This window comes from Cucurbita pepo, chromosome 7 (assembly GCF_057944985.1).
Source record: "Cucurbita pepo subsp. pepo isolate OVF chromosome 7, ASM5794498v1, whole genome shotgun sequence".
In the NCBI taxonomy this organism is placed as follows: Eukaryota; Viridiplantae; Streptophyta; class Magnoliopsida; order Cucurbitales; family Cucurbitaceae; genus Cucurbita; species Cucurbita pepo.
In genome coordinates this window covers 9,358,888-9,381,422 of record NC_141804.1, presented here as the reverse complement: position 1 = coordinate 9,381,422, position 22,535 = coordinate 9,358,888, and the positions used below count along the sequence as shown (strand labels likewise).

Here is a 22,535-nt window from a genome sequence, read left to right as displayed (position 1 = left end):
TTAAATGCGTGATATAGATATATTAAAACTTAGCGCTAAAAATTAATTTTGGAAGTGAGTTTTCTCTATTGTTTTTTTTTTTTTTTCTACCTTAGAGTGATATATATCATAATTAGTTGAGCTATGTTCATAAATTTTGTAGGCTATTAAATGTGTACTTAAAAAAATAATTATCTTCCTTATCGTACATCAATTATTAGTTTGATTATTGAACAATTTAATTAGCAAGTCATTTGGGTCGGGAAAATTGAAATTTATTTCATTCATTTTAGTTCTTAGAAGTGTTTGGAATCTAATATTTGGACTTTCGATAAATCTTAAAATTAGTCAAACAAATAATCTCCATGGGTCTAAATGTAATCCTCATATATCTATGATTCTCTTAAATTTTTACTCATTCAAAGCATTTTTCGTATGTGAGAACTCCCTCTCAGTTCTACTCTCCTTCATTTCCACGTTTGCATCATCATTTAGTCGACTTGAGATTGCCCTTCACCCCTCATCGTTGCCCGTTATGTGGTTGTCGTGGAGTTTCTCTATTACTTATCTGATCTAATGTAGTTGTCTAAGCTGGTTGTTGTAATTTATAATGTAGGAATAAAAAGCAATACGTATTTAAATACATGAATGACTTTTGTAGCCAGATTAATATATCTATCGTTATGGAGACTTGACCAAATAGAGAGCGGAAAACACAAATTTACGAGATGAAACTCACTCCTTCTATAAGGGAAGTAGATGAGTAGTTCTTATATACGTTGTTAGTGCATTCTTTAACGTTGTTGATTTGAGACCTTTTTGATGTGAATGATGAATGGGATTTGAGAGCCAATCCTTCTCAAAAGGGGAGAATGGGGTGAACTATCACGGTCCAATTACACATACGAAAGCCAATAAATTACACAAGCTTCAATCACTTATAATTATATATATATATATATATAATAAGTTTTTCATTTTGCAAATTCTTGTGTTTAGAACTTACATGCTAAAGTCATTTTGCAAATTTTTGTGTTTAAAACTTACATGCTAAAGTCATCAAAGTGGTATTGATCAATTCTCTGGTAGGGTGATTCGAATCACGAGTCTAGAAACGAGTTTTTTTACTCTTAATTTTGATCATTAAGGTAAGCCATTACAAACTTTCCCTTAATTTTATATCGTTTGTTTAGATTATTGGATAATTTAGATCTAAAGATCATGTTATAAAACAAATCTGTCAGATCAAATTTTGAGAGTCAGATAATAGTTATCTCTGACAATAATTATTATCTTAATAAACAGATAAAAATAGATAATATAAAAAATTAGGAAGACCAATAATTAAAAACAACCAGTAGAAATTTAAATTATTGATTTAATCTCAATATTTTTCTCTAATTTACATTAATCCCTGCATTTAATAAATTTTTATAATTTAAATAAAAATTTAATAAATAGTTTATAACTCGTGAAAATTAAAAATAAAAATAAAGATAATAATTATTATAATAATTATAATAAAAAAAGTAAATAAATAAATAAATAAATAAATAAATAACATTTTTTGGGGTTCATTTAACTGCTCTGTAGTTAGGGCTCCATTGCAGGTGCTCTCTGCTTCCAATTTCCTCCCTCCCCAATTCGTTCATCAGTTCTACTTCTTCATTCATTACTCTTCCATCTCCGTCAATGGGCAAGGCGGTGATCTCCGATGAAGAAGGTTTGTTCTTGTCTTTGTTCTTTCACTTTCCGCTTGGATTTTCTGGTTCTCTTTGCATTCTTCCCTCTTTTCTCACTCCGGTGTTTCTGTAGATGAGGTCGAATTGGACGACCGAGAGCCGCTTGACGGTGATGATGTCGACGGTCGTAATATGGAGGACGAGGAAGATGAAGAAGATGGTTTGTGTCCTTTTTCTTTATTTTTATCTGAAATTGTTGGTTGTATTTTTTTTCTCAGATTTTCTTTAGTGTCTTGGATGTTCTTGGGTATCTGTGGGTCGATTGGTGGTCAGTGTGTCGGTTTTTTATTTCGTTAATATTTTGTTAGTAATATATTACTCCTCCCACCCGCTCTATTGTTCTCCAATTCGGTTATAGAGGATGAGAAACAGTGACAATTTTTCAATTTATGGCCAGAATTGTTGAGCTGGGGTGAGGACTAAGGGTGAAACTGAGGGTGTGGCATATTTGTAACTCGTTAGGGTATGTGGCGTATCCTATGAGTTTCGTGAGTCAGTGATTGTCTAATGTTTAGGTCTTGCATTATCTATCAGTAGGTTGACTCGGCTTGAAGAAATCAGGACAAGTAACTCTTTTCATGCCTTCGGGGTATCCCTTCTAGCCATGGATGATTTAAGGGGCGAATGGAAACTTCATGACGACTTTATGTCTTTAGATGTGATTTAGGAACAATAGAAGTAATGAGACGTAGCAGGAACTGTTTTAATGACCACGATGAATCACAAAATTTCTAGCTACCTTCTGATGGGTCTTCTATTTATGCTGTGATGGCTGATTGCTTTGTATTTATAGCATCAGATCAAACTTTGTGATTACTGAGTTGTAAATGGCACTCTGCTCAATGCTTTTGCAATATATGGCCCTATATTACTGAAAACATGTTTACACGTCCTCGGGAACAGTCTGGAGTCTTAGTCTTATACAGGCCATTTGGTAGTTTTCTCAAAAGACTTTCAGTAGTTCATTGGAAGAAATATCTTTGCTTCATATAGAAAAAAGAGTACCTTTTTTTTTTCTGGGTTCTTGATGGAACTAGGAACATTTGTAACTGAAGTGCAATTGATAACTGGTGTATTGTAATGCATACAAGTGAGATACTTTATTTTGAGTTTTGTTTGGGGGAAGAGGAATCTTTTCTTCTTAATCTTTTCTCAATCTTCTCAGTTGAGTATAGGTCTTAAGGTGAATATGGATGAATGTTTTATTCTTTGCCTTATCCATACATGGTGTTGCACCTTTGCATTTTATGCATATAGGTATGCCCTTAGGTTAGGTCATAATTCTCGAGTGTCTTCATGTTGAAGCTTGGTCATTGAAAAGATTTAGACAGTACTTTTGTCTGGGAGGAAGACTTGCTTCTTGAAAGGGGGAAACTTTACTTTTATTCTATTCATGTTGATTAGAACTCGAGATTTCCCTAAACTATTAAAATGGCAATTGAGAAGGATCATGATAATGTTTTATGGGAAGGGGTTGAATCGGGGAGAGGATTCCCATTTAGTCAATTAGATTAGAAGTATGTTTCGAGATCTTGCGAGAGATGCATTTTTTGAATTGGGGGAGGGGGACTTAGATTATAAGAGTGTTACCCTTTCTGCAGTAACTTCCCCTTCATTAACTTCCAATGGAATATTCTTAAGCTATTTGATTTTAATTGGTGAGCACACATATTAGACATGAGGCTTTTGATGTAACTGCTCATATTTATGGAGCGCTCTTTAATGGAAAAGCTAAAATTTGTTGGTTAAATGCGATTATGGAAACGTGCTAGATCTTTAGCTTGTAAAGAATTGTAGGATTTTTGACAATGCATATTATCATAATTTTTATAATGGGGTGTTCATGTGTATTATGCTTTGAAATTGAGATTCCTGTTATAGGGGTTTTGTAGTTATTTCTTGGTTAATTCAAGCTAATTAGGGAGCCTACAAGTAATCTTTTCCTGGCTTTGAGTGGGAAAGGATATTCATCTTCCTATCTATGCTTGTAGAATGCTTATTTAATAAAATGGTTTTGATCTAAAAGGAAGAGTTAACCGCCCAATGTAAGGCATTGGAATGAATTTGTGGTCAAATAGCAATTGTTCATCTTATCTTTTTCATTCTGTCTCTGTTTGTGGCAACAATTAATTTTAAATGTACGGTATTTTCTTTTGCTGCTGCCAGTTCCATAGCGATAATAAGTCCTTTTTTATTTTATAGAAGAAGGACAGGATGAGTATGAAAAGGATGGTTTCATAGTCGATGATATTGAAGAAGAAGATGAAGAAGATGTAGAGGAGAGGGAAGACAGTGATGATGAAAGGCAGAAGAAGAAGAAAAGGAAGAAAAAGTGAAGTTTACTCTCTGACTTAGTATAATAAATATTATTTTTATTTGAAATGGATATTGTTTTTCTACCTGTTCAAATGAGTTTGGTCTGTAACCTGAACTAATATAGACAGTAGGTCGAAGGTCAGTGATTTAATTTTATTTGAATTATAATTTGTCAAACTGAATTTAGCGCAGTAGTAAGTGATGTGCACTTGACCAAGAGGTCAATGGTTCTGTCATTGGGTGACTTATCTGTCTCCTTGTATATTGGGTTTAACACTTCTGTATGGGTAGTGGCCTCTATGACTTTTTGTTATTATCAGTTAGGCGTAGTTCTTTTTAGGTTTGGGATCCTCTTGTACATCCTTTCATTTTTCTCAATTAAAGTCTGATTTCTTATTTTAAATAAAATCTCTGTATTGACCTGAGATGATCTTCACTTTCTTAGGGAGGAATATGTACTTGATGAAGATGACTATGAACTCCTTGAGGACAACAATATTAGCATTCAACGGCCGAAGGTAGTGGTATTGGATTTTTATAATATTGCTTCATATTATTTATTTCTGAGCATTTTTATCATCTTTTTCAGGGGAGCAAAAAGTTTAAGAGGCTTAAAAAAGCTCGAAGGGACAATGTCGAGCCTTCTGGGTTTTCTGATGATGAGGATTTTGTCGAAAGTAGTAGAGGCGGACGAACTGCAGAGGAAAAACTTAAACGTAGTTTGTTTGGTGATGATGAAGGTATGCTTTTGATTTCTTTTTATTTCTGCCTTATTTCTACCATAAGTACGCTAGCTATATTTCTCATTGAGGTATCACTCTTAGTTATGTTTTGAAACATTATGGTGATTGTTTGAAGCTCCACTTGAGGATATTGCCGAAGAGGAGGAACAACCTGAAGAGGAAGAAGATGCTGACATAGGAGATGAGGATGAAATGGCTGATTTCATTGTGGATGAAGAAGTTGATGAAGATGGGGCTCCCTTAAGGTTTTTTTTCCTTCATATATTTAGGGATCTCAGACCACATCTTCTGGTGTTTTTATTAATTTTGTTGCCAATAACCATCTTATTGTACATATTTAACCTTAATTTATTAACTGTACGATCTAGGCGGAGGAAGTTGAAGAAAAAGAAATCCAGACAAGCGCCTGGTGTTTCATCAACTGCTTTGCAGGAGGCACATGAAATTTTTGGCGATGTCGATGAGCTTCTTCAGCTTCGCAAAAGAGAATTGGATACTCATGAGTGGCGTGAAAAGAGATTAGAAGATGAATTTGAACCAATTGTAATTTCTGAGAAGTATATGACAGAAAAAGATGACCAGATAAGGGAGATTGATATGCCCGAAAGAATGCAGGTTTCTTTTCATATCAGAATATAATTTCATGTTGTATATTGGCATCTTCATGGGTTATTTATTTATTTTGTTGCCTTTATTTTAGATTTCAGAGGAAAGCACTGGGCCTCCTCCTACTATGGACGAGAGGCTGGAGGATGAGGAGGCTTCGTGGATACATGGTCATATTGCTAATGGAATGAACTCTTTATTTGGCAATGCCAGTGGACAAGACCTATCTGTAACAAAGGGTGATATTCTGCGGTTTCTGGATCTTGTACATGTCCAAAAATTAGATGTTAGTAGTCTCTTATCATTTATTAGCCTTAGTATTCTCATCTATACTTGTTTGTTCTAATATTTTTCTGTTCTGTTCTGTTCTTTCTTTTAGATACCATTCATTGCCATGTATAGGAAGGAGGAAATCCTAAGCTTATTAAAAGATACAGAACATGAGTCTGGTGATGATCAGGATAGAAATGAAAAAACACCCTCGTTAAAGTGGCATAAGGTCAGTAAAATTGTACTTGGAAGCAAAGCTCCACTTATATGGATTTGAAAAACGTGAGATGCAATGTATATTTACTTTTCGTTGTAGATACTTTGGGCAATTCAAGACTTGGACAAAAAGTGGCTGCTTCTTCAAAAGCGGAAAAATGCTCTTAAATCATATTACAAGAAGCGTAATGACGAGGAGGCATGTAGGATTTATGATGAAACTAGACTGTCATTGAATAAACAGCTTTTTGATTCGATCATGAAATCTCTCAAGGCAGCTGAATCAGATAGAGAGGTAGATGATGTTGACTCAAAGTTCAATTTGCATTTTCCCCCTGGTGAAGTTGGTGTTGATGAAGGACAGTTCAAAAGGCCTAAGAGGAAATCACTATACAGTATTTGTAGTAAGGCTGGCTTATGGGAGGTTGCAGGAAAATTTGGTTATAGCTCTGAGCAATTCGGGTTGCAGCTCTCCTTAGAAAAGATGGTCAGTATTATTTGATATGATTTTATTTGGAATCTTGAATACGGTGATAACACCCGTTCCATTTTTATAGAGGAATGATGAGTTGGAGGATCCAAAGGAAACACCTGAAGAGATGGCATCAAACTTTACCTGTGCGATGTTTGAGACTCCTCAAGCTGTTCTCAAGGGAGCTAGGCATATGGTATTATAGTTTTGTTTCCCTAGATTTAATTATAGAATGCGGTATAGCATATTTTCATGGTCTTTTCTGTCTCGTGATTTCAGGCAGCTATTGAGATTAGTTGTGAACCTTGTGTGAGGAAGCATGTCAGGAGCTACTATATGGACTATGCCGTGATATCAACAAGTCCTACATCAGATGGAAATGTTACAATAGATTCTTTTCATCAATTTTCAGCTGTTAAGTGGCTCCGTGAAAAGCCATTGAGTAGATTTGAGGATGCACAGTGGCTTCTTATTCAGAAGGCTGAAGAAGAAAAACTTCTGAATGTTACTCTCAAGCTACCCGAAAAACATTTAAATAAGTTGATAAATGATTTTAATGAATATTATCTGAGTGATGGTGTTAGCAAATCTGCTCAGCTGTGGAATGAGCAGAGAAAGTTGATATTGCAGGATGCACTTTCTGGTTTTCTTCTGCCTTCAATGGAGAAAGAGGCAAGAACCCTGATGACTAGTAAATCAAAAAACTGGTTACTTATGGAATATGGAAAGAATTTATGGAATAAAGTATCTGTTGGTCCATATCAACACAAAGAAAATGATATTAGTTCTGATGAAGAGGCTGCCCCAAGGGTAATGGCATGCTGTTGGGGTCCTGGAAAGCCAGCTACCACCTTTGTGATGTTAGATTCAGCTGGTGAGGTTCTTGATGTTCTTTACACTGGATCTCTCACCATACGTTCTCAAAATGTGAATGATCAACAGCGGAAGAAAAATGATCAAGAGCGAGTTTTGAAGTTCATGACAGACCATCAACCACATGTTGTTGTTCTAGGAGCAGTTAATTTATCTTGTACCCGATTGAAAGATGATATTTATGAGGTTAGTGATCCAATACTAGTGGTGCTGGTGCATATATTATATAATGAGATTATAGTTTTTCCCTCTTTTAGGAATGGTATGTGCTTGTTTAGCAGAGGAGTGAAGCACAAAATTCATCTAAACTTGCTTTAATGTTATTTCACTACTGCAATTCGTTACCATCAATTCTCTCTTGTTGACTTTAGTTTCTTTGGGGGTTGTAAATATATCATATGTATGGTGCTATCTAGTTTCTTTGGAGCCATTTTCCTTTTCATTATATCAGTGAAATATGGTGCTATCTGTTGAATTATAAAAGATCACATAATTATATTGTATATAAGGACCTCATGCTAATAGAATCCATTTCACGTTATGGTTTGATAATTTAGAAGTTTCTGGTGAGTGTTCTCAAATTTTGGTGTGCTACTTTTGAGAAAGGCCTTTATGTTGGAGCAATAGGACTTCTTAGTGAAATGGATTTATTTATCGAGTCCTTGGAATTTGGGTTGTTGGGAAGATTTGAATCAGTAATCTCTAACATGATTGGTACTAACCTAATGGGTTTAGGCGATAACAACAAAGACACTTGAATTAAACTAAGTCTTCAAAGGCCCTTGATACTGTCTTCGGGAGACCAATTATCCCACAAGTTTAGAAATTATAAAAAGAATTTGGAGCCCATTGGCATTTATAGGTTGGCGAATTTCTTGTTTAAGATAGAGGTGTGATGAAACAAACTTTTTTTTTTTTTTTTTTTTGTATCAATCTAGTCGGGGGATATTTCTCTTCCTGGTTTATTCATGTTTCTCTTTTAATAATGAATTTTATTTTCCATAGAAGGTTCAGACGACTTTGTAGTGGTTGAATAATACTAGTAATCCTTCTCAAGGATTTATTAAGGTTCTGCATTTCCGCTCATAATTATTGAGTCACATACATTTGTTGGTCTTGTTTGCTCAGTTTCTGTTTAAATGTACAACATTCCATATGGTACATATCATGTTATCGTTCCAGATGGTATGTATCATGTCATTCATTTGCTATTTTATTATTTTGTCAGATTATTTTTAAGATGGTGGAGGAGAATCCTAGAGACGTTGGACATGAGATGGATGGATTAAGCATTGTATATGGCGATGAGTCCCTTCCTCGTTTGTATGAAAATTCTAGGATTTCCGCTGATCAATTACAAGGGCAATCAGGTAGTACACTGGCTCTTTTTTTATGTATTGATTTCTTTTTTACTTTTGAACTTCTATTTTATTGTAAGTGATTTTATAAATTTCTTTTCTTATTAGGCATTGTGAAGCGTGCTGTTGCTCTTGGACGCTATCTGCAAAATCCTCTCGCTATGGTTGCAACACTTTGTGGTCCAGGAAGGGAGATCTTATCTTGGAAACTACATCCTTTGGAGAACTTCCTGACCCCAGATGACAAATATGGAATGGTTGAACAGGTTATGGTTAATGTAACCAACCAGGTTGGCCTGGACACTAATTTGGCTATAAGCCATGAATGGTTGTTCAGCCCATTGCAATTTATAGCTGGACTTGGACCTAGGAAGGCAGCTTCTTTGCAGAGATCCTTGGTGAGGGCTGGATCAATTTTCACACGGAAGGACTTTGTTACTGCACATGGTCTTGGTAAAAAGGTATTTGTTAATGCAGTTGGGTTCTTGCGTGTAAGGCGGAGTGGATTGGCTGCAAGCAGCAGCCAATTTATAGATTTATTGGATAATACGAGAATTCATCCTGAATCTTATGCTTTAGCGCAAGAATTAGCAAAGGATGTTTTTGATGAAGATGTTAAAGGTGATGCTAATGATGATGAGGATGCAGAGATGGCCATAGAGCATGTTAGAGACCGGCCTCATTTACTGAGGACTCTTGATGTTGATGAATATTCTAAGAGCAAGAATCGGGAAGATAAACGAGATACTTTTCTTGACATAAAAAGAGAACTGATGCAGGGCTTTCAGGATTGGCGTAAGCAATATGAAGAGCCCAGTCAAGATGAAGAGTTTTACATGATATCTGGTGAAACAGAAGATACCCTTGCGGAAGGGAAAATTGTGCAAGCTACTGTCCGCAAAGTACAAGGTCAAAGAGCAATTTGTGGACTTGAATCTGGATTGACTGGAATGCTTATGAAAGAAGATTATGCAGATGATTCTAGAGATATTTCTGACTTGTCTGATAGGTTGCATGAGGGGGATATTGTTACTTGCAAGATTAAATCAATTCAGAAGAATAGGTATCAAGTTTTTCTTGTTTGTAAAGAGAGTGAGATGAGAAGTAATCGGCACCAGGTTACTCGAAATCTTGATCCCTACTATCATGAAGATCGAAGCAGCCTACAGAGTGAGCAAGACAAGTCTCGAAAAGAGAAGGAACTTGCGAAAAAGCTTTTCAAGCCAAGAATGATTGTTCACCCTCGTTTCCAGAATATAACAGCAGATGAAGCAATGGAGGTTTGTTTTTCTCTAAGAAACTGTCTTATTTTAAATTTTAGGTGTACAAAGTTAGGGACCCGAATGTCAACGAGTGAAGATAAAAACATTTTAAGTGGCTATGCTTTATTGTTTAGTCACTTTAAAAGTCATGATAAACACCTTTCATCAGGTAAAATGACGATGGACTACCCCATACTACACAATCACACGTAAGAGCCTCAATAGTTGATAGTTACTAAGAAAAGGGAAGAATATTCTTAAAAGGACTTGTACTTGAGCTGTTTTGATTTCTATCTTTTACCAAGATGTTTTGTTTTGGTTGCATTCTGGTTGCATTTAATCTCGATTTATGATCCTTCAATTTTCGATAAAATTGTATCTTTTTTTGGAAGTTCAAGAAGTTTCATGGCATTTCTCCTTTCTGTAGATTATAGATTACCCAATGATTTTGTTTTTTTAGCTGAGGTGTAAGCGGAACCAAATTCCACCACTAACCAAAATTCCTCTACACAGAAAAACGCCCTGCCATCCCTTTTCAACCAAAAATTCAAGTGGACAGTGAAAAAAAAATTACTCTTTAAGACTTTTCCTTTTCCCCATAAAATTCCTCCATATTTTCAACATTTTGCAAGGATTGCAAATGAGAATTGAAAAGTCCATGCTCCCTAGTCCACATTTTTAGAATCATCATGCTTGCATAAGATGCATTACGGGAGAAAATGCACCCTAGAAGAATTTTGCGTGAGATAATCCGTGAAGATATATAATTATTTTCCTCAAATTTTTAACATCTATAACTTAGAAAAGAAAGGGGAATGGTGGAATTATGGAGGTCAACAAATGATTAAAGAGAGATTTGGATGAGAAAATTGCGATGAAAAGAAAAACACAACTTCTGTAAGACTCTTCATTTCTCCCATAAATTTCCTCCATATTTCAACATTTTTTAAGGAGAGGTAATGAGAAACGAAAAGTCTTTATCAATGCTCCCAAGTCCACCAAGATAATATATATGAAGCCAGATGATCAATAATTTTAGAATTGTGCTTGTGTAAGATGCATCGCTGGAGAAAATGCACCCTAGAAGATTTTTGCGTGAGATAATCCTCTCTAGAGATATAATTATTTTCTCAAAATTTTAACGTTAATAACTTAGAAAAGAAATGGGAATGGTGGAATTATGGAGGTAAACAAATGATTAAAGAGAGATTTGGAAGAGAATTCCAGAGGGGTCTCAAGTTCAAATACGACTAGTCTGGTACCTAAGATGTAAACTCCACAAAATTTTGTCTGAGGTGAGGTCATAAGATGAAAAGACTGTTTTGTAGCATGTTCAGTTAGAGAGGATTTAGAGGAATGGTGTTTTGTGGAACTGATTTTGGGGTCCATGTAAACCTTCTAGTTTATATTTAATACACGAGGGAAGTGATTTTATTTCTTGAATTTCATTTAGTGAAGAATAACGAGTCTTCAAGGATATTTGTTTGAAAATGGTTGATTAGTTTTTCCCCATAAATGTTACTTCTCGTGCACTTCATTCTCGTGTGAAGTCTATTCTAACATTCTTTTCTTTATGGCAGCTCTTATCTGACAAGGATCCTGGTGAAAGTATTGTGCGACCAAGTTCTCGAGGACCTTCTTTTTTGACTTTGACACTTAAAATTTACAATGGAGTATATGCTCACAAAGATATAGTTGAAGGTGGAAAGGAGCATAAAGACATAACTAGCTTGTTGCGTATAGGGAAGACCTTGAAAATTGGGGAGGACACGTTCGAGGATTTGGACGAGGTTAGTGTTGTGTTCTGGTGGTCATATGTTGGCCTTCAATGTGATTCATGTCATAAGTTGTAGAAATTGTTAACGACCTTTTGGGAATTGTTAATCTCTAGGCTTCTGCATTTAATATTAGAGAATAGTTTTTCTGAAGTTATTTCTTGGTACCCTGTTCTATGTGCCGATATTTTCCCCTAGAAGAATTACTAAAATTTTCTGTTTAATAACTATCATATGATTGTGCGACTAACGTCTGCATGTCTTGATTTTTTGTTGAATTTGACATGGCACCTCTATTGAGTCTCTCTTGTATGCCCCCCATAAATGCAGGTGATGGATCGCTATGTTGATCCCTTAGTTGCTCACTTAAAGACGATGCTAAGTTATCGCAAGTTCAGGAAGGGCACAAAAGCAGAAGTTGACGAACTTATGAAGATTGAGAAGTCAGAGTATCCAATGAGAATAGTCTATGGTTTTGGAATTTCTCACGAACATCCGGGTACATTCATTTTGACATACATCCGAAGTACAAATCCACACCACGAGTATATTGGCCTCTATCCGAAGGGATTTAAATTTAGGAAAAGAATGTTTGAAGATATTGATAGGCTTGTGGCCTATTTTCAAAGGCACATTGATGATCCCCAGCATGATTCAGCACCATCGATTAGATCAGTTGCTGCTATGGTACCAATGCGGAGCCCTGCAACTGGTGGCTCTTCCGCAGCATCTGCAGGTAGCCCTTGGGGTGGTTCGTCGCATGATGGTGGCTGGAGAAGCCAGTCATATGACAGGGATCGTTCTTCTACTCCTGGGTCTAGAACAGGTGAGGTCCACAGAATGTTGCTTTCAAAACTTATTTAATATTTTATGAGAACTATAAACTGCATTCAAATTACTTCTCTGCTCTTGGAATGTCCAGGTTGAATAATGTGATTAAACTTTAGCCATAGATGGCTGAATGTAGTTTTTCCTCTTTCCTTATTGGATCCTTGTGGTTCTGGGTCCTGCTAGAGGTTCATACCATTTTATGCCATTTCTTCTCCTAATTCATTTTAACCTTTTGATTTGTCTTTATATTGTCTTGCAGGGCGAAATGACAACAGAAATTCCGGTAGTCGTGATGGACATCCTAGTGGTCTGCCTAGACCATACGGTGGACGTGGGCGTGGTCGAGGCTCATACAATAACAATAGAGGGAATAACGAGAGGCCAGATTCTAGTTACGATTCCTCCAGGTGGGATTCATCTTCCAAGGATGGGGATGATGGATTGAGCAACTTCCCAGGAGCCAAAATTCAAAATTCACCAGGCAAAGAAGCCTTCCCCGGTGGCTGGAGCTCTGGTGGGAGTGGGGGTGGTGGTGGTAATGGATTAAGCGACAGTGGCAGTGGTGGCGGTGGCGGTGGTTGGGGTGGGACTGGTGGGAATTCCAAAGGGAATTGGGGTGGTGGTGGTGGTTCTGGTCCAAGTAACAGTGGGGGATGGGGTTCTTAATCCTAAGCTTTTTTTTCTCTGCAACGACAAGCTGACAACGACAATCGACAGTCGAGGCGGCCAATAGTTCTTACTAGTTTCCCTCACGGTTGTTGTCTAGTTTTTGGCTGTCTACTGCCACAGTTAAATCATCATTCAGCCGATGATCTTTAGACGGTACACTTCAGCTGATTGTCTTCTGCCTTTAATTAACACTCGGTGACAAAATTAACTGGATTGTGCAGGTGGTTGGGGAGGGGGGGAGGGTGGGTTTAGGGTGGGTTTAGGGTGGTGGTTATACAGGAGAAGGTAAATGCTCTCTCTGAAGGCTGTATTTATAATGTTTCTCTTTTGTCCTAAAAGCTTTCTGGTATAAACCGATTGATGTGAATACTTAAGAGCCCCAAAATTCTACCTTTGCTTAATGGGAACATCCTTTTTCTGCTATACCTTATTGCTTAGGTTGTTTGCTCTGCTTTTTTAGCCTTCCTGTCATATTTTGTCTCAAAAAAAAAGTTACTTTTTTTTTTTAGTGATTTTTAGTTAACATTTCTGATATGAACTAAGAGACGTTAATCATACAATATATTTCAATGAAGATGTGAAGAAATGTTTTTGAAATTATTAGAAGATATTTCAATTCGTGTCAATGAAGTTTTATTGCTATAAATTTTGGGTGGATTACAATTTAGAGTAAACAGAAATACCTTTAATAGTTTCATTCAAGCTCAACATTCATCTATGGATTCTAGGAACTGGAGTTGGTTATGGATTCTCGAAACTGGAGTTGGTTACACACAAATCCAGTCTCTTTGATTAGTTGCACTCTTTCTGAGCCTATGGGAGAAGGCTTCTTCGCCTGCTTTCACATAGAAAGGTTGATAATAGACCTTATTTCATGCCTAATAAGTGTTCTTGCCTTGAAATATTTGATAAAAAAGAATCATTTAAGCTTAGACACGATCAATCTTGTTTGTTGAGTGATTCAAATCTTAAACAAGTATTTTTGTCTTGAGATATTCGATCAACAGGTTAATCCGAATCCTAGGTAATCCGAATCTTTGCTTCGTGATGGGGCACAAGACTAATCAGCTGAAAATTGAATCAATTTGGAACAATTAACTTCCACTTAAACAAGTCAAAGTTTAATTGGTGTTTTAAGTACAACAGAGCCGCCGTGACAAAACAACATAAAACTCATTTGTAGATAAATCTATAGTAGCTACTATTCATTTTAGTCATAGCACAGCAGCCCTTTCGAACCTCGGGAATCGAAAAAGAACGAAGAATACAGAACCTACTAATATGACAAACTACTTCCATTGAAGAGTCTGTATATGCGACTATCTATGTAGAGTACCCCTGCAAAGAGGGATCTGGGTGGTTTTAGGAAGAGCCAGTGTTGGAAGTTTTATAGGATATCACATTACTTGATACTACCAAGATCGACATCTCCAACGAAAGCAAAAGCCAGCTCGGTATGGCGGTAGTAGTAGTCGATAGAGTGGTTCGATTACCGAAACAAAAAATGGCCTAGAACTTGAAATCTTTCTTCTTAGATTTTCCATCCTTCTCCTGCATCTTACGTTTTCTTTTCTTCTCATTCTGCAAGAAAAAATGTTCTAATTGTTAATATGTTGAGTATCAAGAACGAATCGGTCGATTCGTTTAACAAAAGAATCACACCTCCGCAACCATGTCGCTGAAGTCCTCCCTTTGACTCCGCAACTTCTCCTCTTCCCTAGCTTCCTCGTATCTGAGAGGAGAAAAAAGATAATTAGGAGCTCCATTATGACACGAATTAGTTAGTTACACATCTAAGTGGATATCACATACTTCGCAGGTAGAACATTTTCCATAGCTTCCAATTCTTCGGGTCGTAAAGTAACGTCCACTTTATCAGATTTTTGACCTCTAAGCAAATCAACCTGGAAGATAAATAGCCATGAAAAGGAAGATTATTACTAATTGTCGACAAATAATCACCGAGTTCATATTATACCACGAACCATTAAAAAGTTTCTTACCCTTTTGGCTCCCGTCTTATCTTGAGTACCGCCACTAATAACATAACTGAACAGACATGCACATCAAAGTGTCAATTTGAGTACAAGAAGAAAGAAAAGTTGATGGCTATCATAAAAAGATGAAGCGAATAAGTTGCATACGTATGTGTAGTTCCAAGCAATGTCCCAGGAGCAACCTTCTCTTCTTTTTCTTCGAGAACCTTCAAGAAACCGAACAGTAAATCACATTTGAGTTTGAAATGAATAATAGAGAGAAGGCAAGTTCTGATGAAGTGTCGCATTCACAGATTATTTACTTACTTGGTAAAGAGGCCTGTCCGGCTCCTTCCTCTGTTGTTTCCGAAGGTCAATAACATCTGGTGTCTCCACACCAGTAGGAGTGCTGCATGAAACAGAGAAGTCAATTATTGAACTGCTTAAAGGCTTAATCGCATACGTCCAGTATACGGTATAAGCAAAATATTGGAACTCGTTACTGAATCAATCCGGAGAATGGAGAATAACTGGAAAGCATAGACAAACTCCAAAGATCAGGTTTGGATATCCAAAAGGTCTGGGACGCACAACCACAAAGGCATGTCTCACCACAGCCGCATTTAAGACAAGGCTAAATACGCATTCAATCTATTTGTTATACTGTTTTAATTGTTTAACTTCAATCTATTCTAGTCAGTATATGAAATTGACCAAAGCATTCAAAAATATCAAAAGCATTCAAAAATATCAAAAGCATTCATATTAATTGAAGTGTCTTAATCCAAGATCTCACATATGTTTGATCTTGTGGAAATAACATGTAATATCTTTAACTTTTCTTTATCGTGCCCATCCTTGGAAATTTGAACATTCAAGAATATTTTACTTTTTATCCCTTTGCAGAATTCCAACAAGAATATTTCATTTTCTCATATAATTACATTCAAGATGATTACACCAAGAAAGAGATTTTAAAACTGAGCTTGAGATAAAATGGCAATGATGGCATACCTCGATAGACTATCCACAGATTCAATGCCATCTTGCATTTCCTCTTCTTCAATTTCCTCTTCATCCTCCTCCTCCACCTCTTCCTCTTCCTCTTCCTCCAAATCACCCCAATGCTTGGTCTTATCAACAGGTTCCTCCTATACAAGGCATCAAACAATCAAGTAACAGACATACAAAAATCTCAAAAGTGGAAGTTGAGAGAATCACACTAATCTATTTTTAAGAACTTAGTATAACAGAATGTCTTAAAATATGAGTGCGGCACAGAAGGTGTTGCCATAAAAAAAAAAAAAAAAAAAAAAAAAAAAAATCACATTCGAGACAAAAAAGAAGAAATCAGCAAAGAAGCATTTCAAACGTAGAGAGACTAAGAGAAAATATTGGATTCAATAAATTCTGTCTTCAGACTGGTGTTCACCACCTACTTATGTAATTCTACCCCTTTCCTATAGTTTGAGGAAGTCTTATAAGAACTTAAAAGGTTGGGAATTTTAGTTTTTTCTTTTCATGTATCTATCCTTCACTAAATCAATAAACAATCTGTTGTTAGACAAATAAATAAGATACCTCGTAGTTAGCTTGCTCCTGCTGCTGAACACCAAACACATCTCCATACAGTGGACGGCCATACTATTCATAAAAACGGAGAACAATGGTAAGATTTAGAAGACAGACCTTAACCTGAAGATAGAATATGACAGTCAAATACTTACTTCATCGACGGGAGGCTTTCCCCAGCCACCAGGATGGTAACCAAAGCTAGCTCCAGGTGGAATGGGAGCATTGAGTCCTGGAATTTTTAGATCTGGGTAGGATGGTGGAGGACCGTATCTCTATGAAAGGAAAATATAATTTATAAGATCGCGAATAAACAGCTTTAAGAAAACATGAGATCAGATTTGAGTTTGACGATAAATTGAACTGTCCAACCTGCATGTTAATGAGCCATGGGGGAGGAGCGCCCTCTGGCATACCAAGTGCTTCTTTCAGTTCTTGTGATAGCATGCCGGGTTTCATCTCCCTTAACTTAACCTGTACACCGAGGAAAAAATAAGTGAGGAAGGAAGAAATCTCCATTAGGATTAACTACTCAGTATCTGAACAAATAGCTACTTCTGTACCAGCTTCTTCTTTATAAACTTAAAATGCACATTGGCCCAAACAATATCTTAATGCATGAAAAACACCCAGATGCACTGGTCCTAGAGACCAAAGAGCATCGTTGATAAATAATAGTAACAACCCAATACCTCGAATTCTTTCCCTTCATAGTACAGATCTCCAAGTGTTGTCAGCTTTGGCTTCGTTTGGTACTTGAAAAAAGCATCATGAAGAACCTAATGCACAAGAGCCAATTCAATAACTTAGAATGTTCACGTTCTGGACACAACAACACAGACACCTAGCAGCAGAACTCGAGTATTGAAATATACATCAAATCAAAATCAGAAGGCAGTAAAAACCTGATAATCAATATCCATTTTTCCCATCTTTGGCTGCATTCGTTCTCTTTGCTTTTGCTTCAACTTCTTACTATCCTCTTTTTCTATGTAAGCCTGCATAACAAATATAATAGAGAATTGGCAGTGTCAGGCATCACATTGGGTCTAACATGAGTATAGAAATATATTGAGACTGACTACAAGATTTTTCCAGCATAACAAGAACTAGAAATTGTAGTGAAAGCAACCTGTCTAATCTTCTCAATTCCTGTTGCTGCAATAAAATCTGGAAGTTGGAATGGCTGTTTTTCAATACCACGCTTCCCCTACAAAATAAATCCAACTACCAATAAGATACAATCTAAACTAAGATATTATTTCATCACTAGAATTATAGAATGCAGGGTCACTAATAACAGAAAGGTATCTAAAACTTCAAAGCAGACTGATTATTGAATTGATGTAGATATATATAAGAAAAAAGAATCATGCAATACACAAGTAAACCCGCCCATCAATGCAACATAAAAATGTTCATATCCCAACCCATACCACCAAATATACTAAAACAAAAATAATACAAGGGTGCTCTTAGCAAACACCTACAAGTTCCGGCTCCAACAGTGTCACAGCCACACCCCTGCAAGAACCAGATATGTATACATAAGAGAAACCTTATCAACACGATCTTCCCTCACTCAACTCTCTCATTTCCCTCGTGTTTAGCATACCCATCAATTGTGCATAGACGTATATTCTGTAAATTTAATATTAGCGGAATTACAGACCTGTAAAAATTTCCTTTTCTGACACCAATGCCTTGGCACAGGAACTGTGTTGCGATAAGATTTTAGATAAACAAGTAACTTGGGATCAGCTGCAGTTGCATCCCATATCTGAACAGTAAATAAATTAGCACATAAGAATGCCATAACTAGAAAATGTAGCCAGACACTCTGGTGTCAGGTTTTTATAATGATTTTTTAAGGTAAAAGAAAAGTGCAACGCGTCCATTTCTACCTCAACAACATCGGGTCTCAAACAAATCTGCTTCAGTTCTGCAATCTTCATACGCCGTTGCAACTGAAAAATGACAAAAACAATATACTTTCAGATCATTGTGGCAAGTAGTAACCAATGCGTTATTTATATGTATAAGATAATAGCCTATTACCTTCTTTTTCTTGTTTGATAAGCCTCCTTTTTCCTTTTGCTGGTTATCAAGTTCTTCATCATCAGAATCTGAGTCCGACTTCTTAGATGCTGCATTTTGGGCAGACTCATCTTTGTTTTCATTCTCCTATGTAGAAATATCAACCAGAGGGTTCAGAGGATTGGACACAGAAGAAATTGAATTGATAACTAAAATTATTCTGGCAAGCTTATACTTACCTCAACACCAACTACATCACTGAAATTGAATTTCTCAAAAACTCTTCTAAATTCTTCGTCCAAGCTATCATCTAATTCAGCCTTCTCAGGTACATATTCAATTTCTACTTTCTCAACAACCTATAATTTCAAAAGCAAACAATGCGTTATGAATGGTTAGTTAACATTAAAAAAATCATTTAACTAAATGAAATGAAGCAAGGATTTGTGCTCTGTTATGGGATTTGTGAGGGGAGAAGAATAATAAAATCTTCAGAGGAATCAAAAGATTCCATAGTGATGCTCGGACCTTTATCAGGTTCTATGTTTCCCTTTAGGCATCGGTTTCTAAGGTCTTTTGTAACTATTCGTTTGGCCTCATTTTACTTTATTGGAACCCTTTTCTTTTGATCGAGTTCGTTTGTGGGCTTCGTTTTCTTTATACCCTTGTATTTTTTTCATTTTTTCCTCAAATGAAAATTTAGTTTCTTACAAAAAAAAATGAAGCAAAGAAGAAGAAGAGGGAATAGACCCATGTATGTTTTTGCTATCCAACAATCAAAATTAAGTTAATTTAATTGTTCTTAAACAAATTCCAGGCAGAAATATCAACTTAAATCCCCTTCTAATGGTTGAAAATGATAGATTTCTTGGTGCTACTTGCTTACTATACTAACTCACAGAGGGTATCGTCTTAATTTCAACTTAAATCCCCTTCTAATGGTTGAAAATGATAGATTTCTTGGTGCTACTTGCTTACTAACTCACAGAGGGTATCGTCTTAATTTCAACTTAAATCCCCTTATAATGGTTGAAAATGATAGATTTCTTGGTGTTACTTGCTTACTAACTCACAGAGGGTATCATCTTAATTTCAGCTTAAATCCCCTTATAATGGTTGAAAATGATAGATTTCTTAGACATCAAGCTCCTTCCCACATGACAACACACACATTCTACCTATCTAGTTCAATCTTCGTACGAAAAACTACTGTTACCCAACAACACCGAAGCATTGAGAAAATGTATCCCTAAAACCACAAACCGACAAACATGTCCTCAACGTAAAAAAAAATAAAAAATAAAAAACCAAAAACCAAAAACCTGGAGTAGATCATCATTCTCCTTTGTGTTATCGCCAGAAGCATCACTATCCTCTCCAGAAGCAGCCTCCTTCACCTTAGAAGCCTTCTGGTTCTTCTTCTGCTTTCGCCGACGACGACGTCGTTCACTTTCCCGCGATTTCTTGGCGGCGCCAGATTTAGGGTTAGAATTAAGGTCCAAGTTACCACCATTCGCGACAACTCCATTCGGCTGAGAAATCACCTCCGCCGTCATGTTGGATTCAAGCTTCCCACAAATCAATCAGAAACCAAACCGCGGACACGACTATGAGAACGAAGAACAGACGAAGAAGAGAAGAAGAGAAGAAGAAGAAAGGGATTCCCGAAATTATGTCAAATACTTACTTAAATATCCTATTTTTAAAATGCTAAATTTTAGAAAAATAAAGATTAAATTTATATTTTCCACATTTAATAATACAACTTTTTTAAAAAAATAGTAATTTATTTTAAAATATTCCTAAAATTTAACAAATTAGCTTTAAAAAAATTTAAAATACTCTAATTTTAAAATTAAAAAAAAATGGTATTAACACCTTTCATTTTTTAAAAAAATTTTAAAAAAAAATTACCGTCAATAAAAAATTGTGAGGCTAAAAGCTATACGTAATCGGCCAAAATGGGCAATATCTGCGAGCGGTGGACTTAGGTTGTTACAAATGGTGTCAAAGTCAAACATCATACAATGTGTCGCCATAGGCTCGAGGCCCCTAAGGGGGTGGATTGTGAGATCCCACACTGGTTGGAGAGGAGAACGAATCATTCCTTATAAGAGGGTGAGGAAACCTCTCCCTAGTAGTCAGTCGCGTTTTAAAACCTTGAGTGAAGCCCTAAAAGGAAAAACGAAGACGAACAATATTTGCTAGTGGTGAGCTTAGGTTGTTACAATGTTCCCTCTCGAAAACCAATATTTTAAGTGTAAATACTCAGTATAACTCATGCTTTTGTGTACAAACCAGTGCAGACTAAGTACATACGAATATCGTCAATAATCAGTCTATTTCCAATTAGTCGGTGGGAGACAGTTTGAGATATAGTTTATGTTTCTTCCCTCAATCATTCAGATCTATTTCCCATTCGAACCTATCGATTAGTATACTAATATACCTGTATCTATCTGCCCAATCTCAATAATAGATTCAATTACTAATTTGAATTCTAGTTCGACTTTCATACTTAACTTTTGATGTATACGTTTCACTACTTCTTTAAGGAACAAGAACCTTATCTACCTCTCTTAGCGACGGACTTAATAATAATGGGATGATTTGTGGTGTCGATGGCCCGAGATAGACCGATGAGTAAATATCTTTAATATCAATTTTGGAATATATTATTTATGATTTTTCGTATTTTTTTTAGTTTAATATACTTTTTTTTTATATACATATAGTCGTAAATATAATAATATGAGTGATAATTTTAAATTAATATATAAATAATGTTTATATTTATTATTTTATTTTTATTTAATACAATTATTTTTTTCAATGCATATATTAATTATTACGAAAATTTGCCCTAATTTTTAATAAAAATTGAGCACTAATAATTTCTCTATATATTGATTTTATAATTTATTTGTTAAATATTTTAACCGGAGGACAAATTAATTTTATATACTGCAAAATCGATTCTATCCCGAAAAATAAAGAATTTTAGAGGTATTTAAGAAATCCAATAACTAAAAAAAAACATGAACCCTCAAGTACCGTTTAGGTTTTGAACTTATTAACTTGTTCTACTAAACATTGGCACAAGACCGTTCATATGTAGCTTAGGTTTTTGTTATGTACCAATAACGATAATGAATTGGCACAAGACCGTCCATAAGCATATAATTACATAATCTACGACCAGATAATTAAAACAACACCACGTTGAAATTCAGATCTATTCTATAACATTGATACATAAATTTCTGGCTAAAATTGTATTTTTAATATAATAAAAATACATAAATTTCTTGCTAAAAATACTTATAATTTTCGAAAGTTGCCTCGAATTTTTTTTTTTTTTTTGGAGGTTTCTAAAGGAATATTGTTAAGTTGCCTCGAACGGTGTGCTAATTCTCTGAATCCGATACCAACGGGTATCATTCCTCCTAGAACAACGTTCTCTTTCAGACCTCTCAACCAATCGATACGACCTCAACACTTTTCTTCTCATCTCCACACTCATTTGTTTATTTTCAATGAAGTTCACGATTAAATATGTGTTAATGAGATCCGAGAAAGTCTAAAAGCTTTTCTTATGATGAAAACAAAATAGCCTAACTCTGTGCTTCGAGCATTGTTTATACCACGGAAACTAATATGGAATTATCACATCAATGCAACTAAATTTCCTATCAAGACAACTGCTATATCAGGGAAACTAACTATAAAACTATTATATCAATGCAACTATTATACCAAAGAAAAAAATATAATTAGGAAATTGCTACACCAGTGAAATAATATAACAACGACACCTACCATAACAATGCAACTGTTA

The 22,535-nt window shown here is 35.7% G+C and overlaps 2 protein-coding genes across 2 annotated transcripts; one reads left to right on the top strand and one right to left on the bottom strand.

Moving 5' to 3' along the window:
• The first annotated feature begins 1,554 nt into the window (after positions 1 to 1,554).
• On the top strand, positions 1,555 to 13,535 carry LOC111798312 (transcription elongation factor SPT6 homolog). The gene is made up of 17 exons (XM_023681373.2): positions 1,555 to 1,702; positions 1,795 to 1,881; positions 3,924 to 4,053; positions 4,483 to 4,555; positions 4,627 to 4,777; positions 4,896 to 5,025; positions 5,149 to 5,395; positions 5,481 to 5,672; positions 5,766 to 5,885; positions 5,973 to 6,359; positions 6,430 to 6,540; positions 6,624 to 7,403; positions 8,446 to 8,587; positions 8,684 to 9,855; positions 11,418 to 11,627; positions 11,943 to 12,438; positions 12,703 to 13,535. The coding sequence occupies exons 1-17, from the start codon at positions 1,672 to 1,674 to the stop codon at positions 13,107 to 13,109; spliced, it is 4,866 nt and encodes a 1,621-aa protein (XP_023537141.1). The 5' UTR covers positions 1,555 to 1,671; the 3' UTR covers positions 13,110 to 13,535.
• A 638-nt stretch (positions 13,536 to 14,173) lies between these two features.
• On the bottom strand, positions 14,174 to 20,368 carry LOC111798310 (uncharacterized). The gene is made up of 18 exons (XM_023681371.2): positions 20,020 to 20,368; positions 18,937 to 19,056; positions 18,719 to 18,844; positions 18,565 to 18,627; positions 18,333 to 18,440; positions 17,793 to 17,870; positions 17,566 to 17,658; positions 17,353 to 17,439; positions 17,033 to 17,134; positions 16,816 to 16,935; positions 16,670 to 16,732; positions 16,103 to 16,239; positions 15,416 to 15,497; positions 15,257 to 15,315; positions 15,116 to 15,161; positions 14,925 to 15,016; positions 14,775 to 14,844; positions 14,174 to 14,693 (listed from the first exon to the last, which is right to left on the bottom strand). The coding sequence occupies exons 1-18, from the start codon at positions 20,251 to 20,253 to the stop codon at positions 14,622 to 14,624; spliced, it is 1,752 nt and encodes a 583-aa protein (XP_023537139.1). The 5' UTR covers positions 20,254 to 20,368; the 3' UTR covers positions 14,174 to 14,621.
• Positions 20,369 to 22,535: the final 2,167 nt, after the last annotated feature.

Excerpts from the sequence above, each read along its gene's own strand:
- LOC111798310 (XM_023681371.2), bottom strand. The coding sequence starts at position 20,253 with ATGACGGCGGAGGTGATTTCTCAGCCGAATGGAGTTGTCGCGAATGGT. Across the intron at positions 19,057-20,019 it reads AGAATGATGATCTACTCCAG|GTTGTTGAGAAAGTAGAAAT; the intron begins GTTTTTGGTTTT and ends TTGAAATTATAG. Across the intron at positions 17,440-17,565 it reads AAATGGATATTGATTATCAG|GTTCTTCATGATGCTTTTTT; the intron begins GTTTTTACTGCC and ends CTTGTGCATTAG.
- LOC111798312 (XM_023681373.2), top strand. The coding sequence starts at position 1,672 with ATGGGCAAGGCGGTGATCTCCGATGAAGAAG. Across the intron at positions 5,026-5,148 it reads GAAGATGGGGCTCCCTTAAG|GCGGAGGAAGTTGAAGAAAA; the intron begins GTTTTTTTTCCT and ends TGTACGATCTAG. Across the intron at positions 5,673-5,765 it reads TACATGTCCAAAAATTAGAT|ATACCATTCATTGCCATGTA; the intron begins GTTAGTAGTCTC and ends TCTTTCTTTTAG.